Source organism: Triturus cristatus, chromosome 3_2 (assembly GCF_964204655.1).
Source record: "Triturus cristatus chromosome 3_2, aTriCri1.1, whole genome shotgun sequence".
Classification (NCBI taxonomy): Eukaryota; Metazoa; Chordata; class Amphibia; order Caudata; family Salamandridae; genus Triturus; species Triturus cristatus.
The window spans coordinates 94,705,868-94,718,040 of NC_140584.1; the positions used below are offsets into that span (position 1 = coordinate 94,705,868).

At 43.4% G+C, this 12,173-nt stretch overlaps 1 protein-coding gene across 2 annotated transcripts in view; it reads right to left on the minus strand.

Moving 5' to 3' along the window:
* SEC22A (SEC22 homolog A, vesicle trafficking protein) overlaps window positions 1-12,173 on the minus strand; it is a 281,702-nt gene that overhangs the window by 116,063 nt on the left and 153,466 nt on the right. For both annotated transcript variants that reach the window (XM_085647316.1, XM_085647315.1), the window contains exon 3: window positions 6,950-7,113. In XM_085647316.1, the coding sequence (XP_085503442.1) occupies window positions 6,950-7,113 (164 nt within the window). The remainder of the gene's footprint in view (window positions 1-6,949; window positions 7,114-12,173) is intronic.

The following is a 12,173-nucleotide window of genomic DNA, read 5'->3' on the forward strand; positions in this document are numbered from 1 at the left end:
GGGTCAGGGGGTGTTTCTGCCAAGTGAGCCCGGAGTCACAGTCACAAACGTCCTCTTCTTCCTGAATAAAAGTGAGATTATGCTGCATACTTGTTCATATTTTAAGTAGTTCGCACAGACACAATGTTTTAAAAACAATAAAGTTCCTAATACCCGCCTTCTCTGAACAGTTAGCTTGCTGCCCCATCCCCTTCCTCCCTATCCTCTGTTGTGTGAATCCATGGACTAGCCTCCTCCCTCCTGCCATGCATGGTCTGATGTGCTGCCACTGCCCTCAATTTAGTATGATGTACCAGTCCACTCCTCCTGCCCTCCATTGCCCAATTCTATGCCCCATCATTGACCTCCTGCTTAAACTCTGTGCTTAGCTTGCTGCCCCTATTCTCCTTCCCCCTGCCCTCCGATGTCTTTGTGCATGCCCCTGCTCCATCCTTTTTGCCCACCATGTCCCATGGACCTGCCACTCCTATCTACTCTGAGTGTTCTGTTGAGCTGCCACTCCCCTCCCACCTGCCTAGCATTGTCAGATGACTGTAACCTGTCCCTGCCACCTCCACCCTGCCTGTCCACATGCCATGCCCCTATCCTCTTCCTCCTGTCCTACATGGTCCATTGTACTGCCACACCCTTCTGCCCTCCCTGGTCTGTTGTGCTGCAACTGCTCCTCCTGCCTGCCCCGTGTGGTCTGTTGTGAGGTCCCTTCCCCTGAACTTTCTTGTCTGTGCACAGGTCCTGACCCTCCCTTCTATCCTCCATCGTCCTTTGTGCATGCCCCTCCACCCTCCTTCTTGCCCATCATAGCCATTGTGCTGCCACTAACCCTCCCACTTGCCATGCATGGTCTTCTGTGCTGCCATGGCCCCTCCCACCTTCCCTGTGTGGTCAGTTAGCTGCCCCTGACCCCTTCCCACCTTCCCTCCATGGTCTGTGTGTATGCCATCACAGTCTCACTGTTGCTCTTCATGGTGTGTCTTGCTTCTAGTGCCCATCCTGCCTGACCTCCATGGCTATCTTGCTGCTCCTGCCCTGCCCCCTTGCCCCCAGCCCTACTCCCTCCCTCCTGGCTTGTCTGTTCCATTGTAATGCCCCTGATCCGTCCCTCCTGCCCTTTATGGTCTGTTATGCTGCAGCTTTCTCTCCTGTCTGTCCATTATGTTCAGCTAGCTACCATTGCCTCTTGCCCCTCTGTTCTCTGTTGTCCATGTGCATGGTCCTGTCCCCTCCCTCTTGCTTTCTATGGATTGTTGTGCTGCACTCCCGTCCTGCATGCCCTGTGTGGTGTATTGTGCTGCTGCAAACCCTGATGCCTGCCCTGCAGGGTCAGTTTGGTGCACCTCTCCATGTCCCTCCTGTCCTCTGTTATCCAAGTCCATGTCCCTATCCCATTTCCTTCCATGATCCAATGTACCATACTTGCGAACATTTTGAACTTGGTAAGAGGGAGATTTTGAAAAAAAACTGGGGTATTGATTTTCCCCTTTGAGTTACATTGAAAAAGAGGATATTGTAGACAGGAGACAGATCAAATAAAGCCCATTTGAGCTTAAAAACATTGGACGTTTCCTGGCTGAATCGGGTCTGTTGGCATGTATGGTTGTACTACCATTGCCTCTTCCTTCTGCCCACAATGGTCTATTACATTGCCACAGCCTTGAAGGAGGGTAGATTTTGTATCACAGGGGGCCCCTGGCCCGTTCTGTCCACACCTGAAGTATGAGACCCTTGTCCTTGCCCTGCCAGCTGCATTTGTAGGCCGTATTAAATTGACCAGCGGGTCCTGTGTTGCTATATAATTATTCTGAGACATCCTTACCACTCAGCCAGCATAAAACCCCTGTGTAGGCCCTTCTGTTCAATATGTAGGCCTCTTTGTTAAATTGACCATAGCTCTGCAATTTTAGTGTATAGCAGTCTGAAGGCAGGTCTGCGAGGCCTTCTGATCCAAACTAGTAGCCCCCACCCTACCCGAGTGCTCCGTGCTCGGTATCAAAGTTCAACATCCCCCTGAAGCTGTCGACATACAGTAGGCTGCATCCTGGACTGGTACTTGCTTCCTGGGCAGGTTTCCCGCTTTTAAGGAAGTGGCAACCGCAGAGCGTCAAGTTAGGAGAACTGAGGAGATTTTATACATGAATATATTGAATTCCCGTACAATACCCATTATTTTCTGCTTGCTCTATGGAACCTACGATAAGCGATTGGCCTGAGAGACTGACCTTTTCACCCAGTCCATTGTCAGCATTAAGTGGGTAAATGACGAAATGTCTGGTAAAATCTGCAGACGAAGCTTTTGGGTAGCATACGTAGGTAGATGTAGCGTGCAAAGGAGCCCACAAAATGATATAAAAAGGGAGCACCCACAGATATCGACGGACTACCTCGTCGTCTGTATGTAGGTTAACAGGCAGTGCAGGTTTTCCCCAAGAGCTGGGAGCTCTTGTCTTCCTTTGCTTAAAATGTCTTGCTCTGCTTTGCTTGAAGTATCTTATTCTATTTTACCTATATGAAATGTCATGTTATGTTTAACCATTGTTCTCTTTACTTTTGCATTTAAAAGATTTTGTATTGTAATTGCAGGAATGCTTGCTCTAAGAGTAAACGTGAGTGTTCCTAGGTAACATTTTCCTTGGTGTAACTTGTTTCTCATGATGCATTTACAGATGTGTTTTCTCTCTCTCTCTGTCAGTACATTAATTGAGATACAGAGAATATTATGACAGCTGTATGATTATCTGGATTCTGTATTTTGTACTTTATGTCTCTATTCTGCGGTTTCTTTGAAGTTGCATCTTCTCATTAAACTGCCATTGTATTCTGCCTCCAATTCCATGTCTCATATGTCTGTTTTCTTCATTTTTAGAGCAAGCGTTCCTAGGCACCCCGGCTCAAATTAAGGTGCCCCTTTTGTCCCTGACTCACTCTCCTGCTCAGTTCTGTGGTGGCTCCCGGGGATCTGGGGACCGCCCCTAGCTTCCTTGACCCGTAATAGATCTTCCCTCCAACAGCCTCTCTTGCAAGTCCTGTATTGTTGGTTTGTTGTCCCTGCCCCCCTTTCCACTGCCCTCCATAGTCTGTTGTGCTTCCAAGGCCCTTCCTGCCTGCTCAGTGTGGTTAAATTGTTGCCTTTGCACCCTCCTACCTGCCTTCATTTTCAGAGTCCGTGCCCCTGGCCTCTGCCTCTCAACAGTATCCTAATGAACAACTAGATTGCTAACATTCTATATTTATTACAAAAGTGTGGAACGCCTGACATCATCTTGATGTAATCAAAACTGTAATACCTAGAGCATTTCCTTTAGAAATTACATATATGAGAGGGTCTTATTGGCATCAAAATTATGGTTAGTGCTCTAAAAGACTAAAATAAGGACATATTTTCTGAGTTTTCAAATAGCGACAAAGCACTTTTAAATTATTTGTTATCTTTATGTTTTTTTATCCAGATGACCACTTGATTAAATGTTGCACTTAGGGGAGAGGATGTGGTGTTACTTCCAGAACTGCAGACTTTGCAACTGGGGAACCAGGTTGAAGTTTCTGCTTCAGCTCGACATTCTGTGATTCTGGTCAAATCACTTAGTCTCCCCATGTCTACAACCAAAATGAATTTGTTCTTGTGTGATGTAACCAATGCTCATGTAAAGCACTCCAATACCTGACAAGTCTGCACTATATAACACTGCAAAAACACAAAATAATAAGTGTTTTGCACACTTCTGTCATTGGGCTATATTTGGGCTACATCTGGGTGATTTTGGGCTACATTTGGGCTCTTTTGTCTCCGGTGGCCATCTTGGGAGATTTATTTGTTATGAAGTTTCCTAATTTCCTCATGTACGGCAGTCTCCTCAGTAGGAAATGCTTTCAGTTTTTTACTTTGATTCCATCATGAAGGTATTCAGATATGTCACACATTTGCCATAAATTCTGAATGTTAGCACTCTAGTTGCTCATTAGATCACTGTAGTAAAACTACTGCACCATGGAAGTCTGCTCCTGGTATTAAAAGTGCATGTTTCAGTCTGCATGTCAGAATTTTTTAATGAAATAGAAGAGGATTTGAGAAGTCACTCAAAATTTGCCCTCATTTTCTTTCTTCAGCATTAATCATAATTTCTATGGCAAAAGGAACCTCCTCATTGTGTTCCTTTTTAAATTAAATGTTTTAAGTTTTACCAGTTTATTCCAATTAAGATGGCTTCAGGTGTGCCATACTTTTGTCATAATGAAGACAGTAAGCGCTCTAGTTGTTTTTAAGAACATTCTGGGACATTCTGTCATTGGGCTATACTTGGGCTACATCTGGGTGATATTTGGGCTACATTTGGGCTCTTTTGTCTCTGGTGGCCATCTTGGGAGACTTATTTGTTATGAAGTTTCCTAATTTCCTCATTTACTGCAGTCTCCTCAGTAGGAAATACTTTCAGTTTTTTACTTTGATTCCATCAAGAAGGCATTCAGATGTGTCACACATTTGCCATAAATTCAGAATGTTAGCACTCTTTTTGCTCATTAGATCACTGTAGTAAAGCTACTGCTCACCAGGGAAAACTGCTGCTGGTATTGAAAGTGCATGTTTCAGTCTGCATGTCAGAATTTTTTAATGAAATAGAAGAGGATTTGAGAAGTCACTCAAAATGTGCCCTAATTTTTCTTTCTGCAGCACTAATCATACTTTTTATGGAAAAATGAACCCCCTCATTTTGTTCCTTTTTAAATTAAATGTTTTAAGAGTTACCACTTTAATCCAAGCAAGATGGCTTCAGGTGTGCCATACGTTTATCATAAGTAGGACTGTTAGCGCTCTAGTAGTTCTTTGGAACACTCTGGGAAGCTGCAGTAGAACACAAAGGAATCAACTGACAGTCTCTGCCCTTGTTGGATGTACATGTTTTACTGAGAATGTCAGACTTCATTCTCACATGACTGAGAAAGATAATGTGAATTTACAGAAAATAAGCTCTCAGTTTAGCCTATAGATCACCTTCCAAACCTCTGTGGTAAAAGCATGAGAAAATATTTTTCTCTCAATCATGATATCCCAGCAGAAGGCTTTTTCACATGGTGAAATCACCTTAGAACATACCACAATTCCTAAAATGAGTATGGTACCATCAACAAATGATTTATAATGTAACTAAAGTCTTAAAACCTTCTATTAACTGCAATGCTTTTTAATGAGGTGCTATCATGTATATTGGTCCCAAGATGGCTGCCAACACTTCTTGGATGAAGTGCTGACAGCCAATCAGATCTCAGGATGAGATGTGTGGTTAGGCTCCGCCCACATATATATATGCTTTTAAATGCTATTTTCTCAGGAAATACTGAACAGATTTACACCAGACCTGCAAAAGGCACTTCCTTGACCTTATGGCTACCTCTCTGCCAAATTTCAAGTAATTCTGTTCAGCCGTTCGGGCTGTAGCTGTGTCTAAAGGTCCTATGGAAAAATGCATGGGGAAAACGCGTTTTGGGACCCCCCTTTTTTCTCGGCCCCTGCTTGACGAATCCCCCCGAGACTTTCAGGGTAGGAGCGGAGCGTAGCGCCCCACCTATTTTGAAAATTTCGCGAGGATTCGTCGACCGGCGCCAAAGTTATTCCAAATAGAATGTTGCGGATTTCCTATGGAAACAGGGTCCTAACTATAACTACCTACTGGCGACCGCCAGTAGGTAATATATATATCTATATATATATATTCACTGAAAAAACCATAGGTTTCATACATGTTATAGTTAGCTGTACATTTCACTCGTAAAAAACCAATGAAATTCCCCCGTTATAGTTAGTGCAGGCAACTATAACTCACGCGACCGCAATCCTCTGCTGATGCTAATACTGTATTTAGACACTTATTTGCCCCTGTCTTCTTCCATTAAATTTTAGCTATACATATATTACAAATATTTTTTTTTCATAAAGACACATATGTCATCAGCAGAAGATTGCGGTCGCGTGAGTTATAGTTGCCTGCACTAACTATAACGGGGGAATTTCATTGGTTTTTTACGAGTGAAATGTACAGCTAACTATAACATGTATGAAACCTATGGTTTTTTCAGTGAATTTGCAAGGTTTTTTAAATGCTAATTCCTAACTATAACGTGTGTGAAACCTATGGTTTTTTCAGTGAATTTGTACGGTTTTTTAAATGCTAAGTTACTTTACGCCATTCGTGGCGTGCGCGTCCAGTTAACGCAGTTCGTTCCGTGCGCGCACGGTGCGCTTCGCGCACCGTGCGCGCACAGTGAGCACGCGGTGCGCTTCGCGCACCGCGCGCCCACTTTACGCAGTTAGTGCCGTGCACGCACGGTGGTCACGCGGTGCACCGCGTGCCCACGTTATGCGGGATGGGCCATGTACGCACGATGCGCTTCGCGCACCGTGCGCACATGGGGGACATATTATGCGCATCTTTGTGAAATGTATTTTTTGTTAATTTCATAGTTGTGATAGGCCATGCACAAATGCTGCCCTGCGGGCACCATTTGCACACGGGGTGGGGAGAATGTGGATAATTTAAAAAAAAAAAGTAATTCTGTTCAGCCGTTCGGGCTGTAGCTGTGTCTAAAGGTCCTATGGAAAAATGCATGGGAAAAACGCGTTTTGGGACCCCCCTTTTATCTCAGCCCCCGCTTGACGAATCCCCCCGAGACTTTCAGGGTAGGAGCGGAGCGTAGCGCCCCACCTATTTTGAAAAATTCGCAAGGATTCGTCGACCGGCGCCAAAGTTATTCAAAATAGAATGTTGCGGATTTCCTATGGAAACGTGGTCCTAACTATAACTACCTACTGGCGACCGCCAGTAGGTAATATATATATATATATATATACACACATACATACATAGATAGATATATAGTGCTGTATATTATACATTATGGCACTCAAAGGTCTGCCTTCAAATTGTATATAAGTTGTTATAAAAAGCAAGCGGAGACTTACCAAATTCGATAAAAGAATATGGCCTGATGGCTGTATTGATCCGGGCAGTGTCATATGTTGTGATAAATTCCTTTTGTAGTTCATCCAGAAAGCAGAAGGACAGAACACTGGGATAATTTTCGGAGCAGAGCATCATGTAACCCACTCCAAGAGAGCTAATAAAGCTGAAATATAAAAATTACAAAAATTATTAGATTGTCATTATGGCCTGTACATCCATAAATTAAGAATAAAAAGAAAGAAATTGCTACTGAACATTTATACATAATTTCTGAAAAAATATATTTAGCAAAGAAGAAAACTATTTTCGGTCCCAATGTGCAATGTAACCAAGACACACTGACTGCTGGTCAGCAGAGACCGCAGAAGGCCATTTACCCTTCTACTCCCTGGCATATGTCATTTATTTCTTTTACCCCACAAGGACGAGAACACTGTTCTCCAGGCAGCTACTCCAATATTAGAACTTCATGAGTGATGGCGGGGATGAGGGAGAAACAGACGCAGTATAAAAGTGATGAAAGACTAAAATATTTCATGAAAGGTATAGAACAAACAAGAAAATATTTCTTGATTACGAGCAGAGAAATAGATCGGAGGTTTTAGTATAAACGACAAATCGAAGCCGTACAAACACAGAAGAAACACAGGCTGATGGGTGGTGTGTGTTCGCAAAAGGCCAACAACAATTATCCTATTTAACGTGCATTGATTTGGAAATGCGGGGCAACTGTCAAACTTATGTCCAAATAATGTTATTTGAGCAAAAATCAGAGACAATCACAGAAACTATTTTCACTTGGTGTTTCACAGACGAAGATGAAAGCGAGATTCTGATAAAAAGACAAAATCAAGCGTTCTGTTAATACTAATTTTACACAATGAATTAATGCACTCATTGTGTTGTTGTCAAAATATATGTATGTATTTATTATTTATTTCTTTAACCATGAAGCAGATCAAGAATATTTGTCAGAGAACTGTGCAAAGAGTCACAGTGAAAGGTCTGCGGGAGGGGAACAATTTCTGATGACGAAGGGTAAGAAATTCACATTTCGTACTAAGGGAATGGAAACGATATATGTACACAGTAGACAGAAACAGGAGAATCAAGGTTAATGGCAAATAAAATATAAGTGGTTGGGATCACAGAAGGCTTAAATGGTGCCACAGTGATTTTGTAAGAAAGCTTGAGCCCCATCAACTTGAACTGTTCAAACCATATCTCGTTCTCTTTACAGGCCTCCATTTAAACTACGCTTCCTAGGGCTAAATCGAAACAAGCATTGACAATGCCAATAGGTTTGGCTTTAAAGGAATGTTGTATGGTAAAGCGAAGCATTACAAGTAAATAGTAAGATAATTGAATATGTATTTGTGTGAATCAACGAACATTCAAGCCAGACCTAAACATCCATGTGTGTTAATGACTTTCCTCCTTTTATTATTATTATTATTATTAGCACATTTATAAAGCGCCTGGTTACACTCAGCTAGTGTGTCCCCACGCTGCGGTGCCAGCTACATTGGTGAGCTACCGTCCCTGCCCCCCCAGATCCCATTATCCTGAAGGGAATAGGTAAGTCTTTAAAGTTTTTTCTACAGGCGCCCTCCATGGGCTCCAACCGCAGGCTCAAAGGGAGTTTGTTCCAGAGCTGTGCGGCCAGAAGGCGAAAGGACCGACCCCCCCATCCTAGCTCTCTTAACAACCGGAACGCATACCAAACCTCTCCCCTCAGATCTGAGGCGGCGAGTTGGAACATAAGGAGTGAGAAAATCAAGCAGGTAGGACGGCGTAGTCCCGTGAATAATGCGGTGGCAGACGCACAGCGCCTTAAACCAAACTCGTTCTCGTATCGGTAACCAGTGGAGGGAAGCAAGTGCCATCTTCGATGGGGCTCTCGTTGGACGCATGAGAACCAGGTGAGATGCTGCATTCTGCACACCCTGGAGTCTCCGCATGCATCTCCCCATTGCACCCAGATACAAGATGTTACCATAATCGAGGCGGGATGTCACCAGGGCATGGACTAAGGACTTCCTGGCTGCCATAGGCAGCGTATCCAGAGTTTTACGAAGGCCCATCAAAACTCCAAAGCAGGCACCCGCAACCCGCTTGGTCTGGAACTCGAAGGAGAGATTCTTATCCATCCACACCCCCAGGTTTTTGGCCTGGGCACTTTAGGCAGTTATTAGCCATCCATGATGCTAGCTCTTGCAAACATGCCACAAAGTTGGGGGCTGCCGTGTCCTGTTCCTGTGTCAGGGAGACCACCAGCTGGGTATCGTCGGCATAGGACACAACCCTGATCCCGAAACCATCAGCAATCTCCGCCAAAGGAGCCACATACAGGTTGGACAAAGTCGGGCTCAGGATCGAGCCCTGTGGTACCCCCTGCTTCAGTTTGATGACCCTGGAATAGTGCACACCCTGCCTCACCTGGAAACTACGCTTCGCTAGAAATGATTCCATCTAGCTTAATGCCCTGCCAGACACACCTTTTTTTCTCAGACGGTGCACCAAAGTAAGATGGCCAACCGTATCAAAGGCGGCACTTAGATCCAACAGGATCAAGGCCTCCGTCTGACCCGTATTCACATATTGCCCGATAGTCTCCGTGGCTAATAACAGGGCAGACTCTGTCAAGTGGCATGCCCGAAAACCGGATTGGGTAGGATGTAAAAGGTTAAGTTTCCCAATATGTGCCGTAAGTTGCCTGTTTACCACTTTCTACGCGATCTTTGTGAAGTATGGCAAAAGAGAAATTGGGCGCAGGTTATCAAGGCGATCTGGACCTAAATGTGGCTTTTTGCGTAGAGGAAGTACCACTGCTTCCTTCCATCTTCCTGGAACTGTGCCTGTACTGTATGAAACCTCCACCAGATGTCTAATATAGGGCTCCAGTATTTCTATGCTCCCTCTAAGCACTTTTGGGGAGGCCGGGGCTCTAGGACAGCCCGACTTTACAGTCAGGCAAATTTTAGTTATCACTCCTGGGGAGGGGGGGGGGGGCATTAAAACTGTCCAGTCCCTCACCCTCATTAGCGAGCCCTGCCTCATCCAAAATATCATGTCCTTCCAAATTATCCATTTATCTAAGAGACTTTAATAGCATTGCAATGTCACATGTGTGCTCTGGAAAGTTCAAGCTCAACCAGCTGGAAAAATAAACAAAATGATCACAGCTGCATGGTGGACAAGCACTTTGTTGAAGAAGCACACAACTTCCGCTCAATCATAACATACTCCTGGCTCCCAAATTGTGGGTGGAGCCAAAGTCCCTATCTAGTGATGCTCAAATAATTATCTGGCAACATCTGCATTATCAAGCCAGACCATAAAAACTAATATATGTGGGGCCTTGAAAATATATTGATAGAGCTAAACTTGATTGATTCCTGTTCTGTTACACCAATTGCCTCAAAAGACACAAATCTTCTCTTTGAAAATACAACTCTTTCAGCAGAGCCAAACAACATCTGTGCTTCTCCAAAAGAAATATGAGCAATACCAAATTGTCACTGTGGGTTTCATCTAGTCTCAACCTCAAAAGACGTTCTATTAGAAGAACCGAAAGCTTGTGTTGGGACACTAGAACTTATTTTTCAAGTAATCATCATAAACTAAAAAAAATATCTTCAGTCTCCATTCTCTCCACTAAAGCTATATGTTTGAACTCTTACTTAACATTTTCTGTGACCAATTTAAAAATTGCTTAAAATCCTCAAACCTGAAAGAGGTTACCCCTTTCTTTCTTTTCTCAAAAAATTAACAATTTTAGGCAGGGGCTTGATGTCTCGAATAGGGTCTCTCCAACTGGAGTAGCACTTCATAATAATACTGCTTCTTTTCTTTCCTCATTTTTATTTTTTTTCATACCAAGCGTGTCTAGCTTTGAAGTTATTTCTCCTATTCTTGAAGAGGACCCTCTCTCTTGCTGTCTTAGATTAAAAACCTCAGTATACTATGCAGATTGGATGCCACGTACCATTGATATTTTCAAGTTTTTTTCGGCTTCTGTTTTGTGAGAGTAGAGGGGCAGATGCTGTAACCCTAGCGTCGACATTCTGCTAAATGTTAATAATTACAACGGATATTCCCCTTGGCTTCATTTACAGCTTTTCCTGCCTTAAAAGAGGGCATCATTTGGCTGCTCACACTCTAAGCAGAGGGCAATAAAGCATAATTATTATTTTAGAAAGAAGGCTGCCAGATGTGAGCAGAATGATACTTTGCCATTTAGACTCTTTTGAGGAACTTTGCATGTGTTCATAACCTAAGATTGAGTTGTTTAGAATTTATTCAGTTAGGAAGCCGTGTTTTAATTGTTGGGGTGGTTAAAATCAGCTGGAAATTGGTTATAATGTTTACCAATTTAACAAAGCAAATTACTTTTAGAAGAGGCTTGCTCATTATCACGAAAACAGGAAGAGATGACCCTTTTCCTACTGTTAAGTAGAAGAAATTACTTATATCTTTCTGGTGGATAGTATATCTAACTGCAAATATTTATCCTTGTAAATATTCCCAAGTGCCAGACTGGATCCAGAAACTCTCTGCAAAAGCTCCTGTGCATCAGCAGGTGACACCGTCGGTCTCTGCTGTGACTCCATCCCACCTTCTGGGATGATGACAAAGAGATGCATAAAAGCTCTACCCTGGTGTGTAGACATCAGTTTATATACTGTATCTTTCCGCACCCTTAGAGGCAGAGCGGAGTTGACAGACTGACATTAACTGATAGTGTTCAAATCCATGACAAAACCTTATTAATTATAGAGTCCATTCCACAAAACAGGAAGGAGGGCCAGAGGTGAGGAATCTGCATTTAGAGTATACCACAGAAAGAGCATCCCAAAAAGTAAGTAACTTATTCTTCTGATTAATACTTCTAACCTCAGACTTCTCACCTTGTAAAGTGGTCCCAAAGCAATGCACCCTTCAAGGAGCTGGTCTGAAGATATGGCTCCACACTGGGAAGTTCTTCAGAAATGAGAGGGCAAAATTGCCCTCCCTGCAGATTTGAGAATGGGTGCACTATTGCCTGGTCAAATTATGGACGGGTGCCCATGTGGCAAACTGGCAGATGTACATATTGGAATGCCCCAAAAAAAGAGCTGAAGTTACAGCCTTCCCTTATGGAGTGAGCATTAAGACCATCGTGAGATCCTTTTTGGCCAAGGAATAACACAGTTTGATGGAGAGGACAACCCATTTATACAA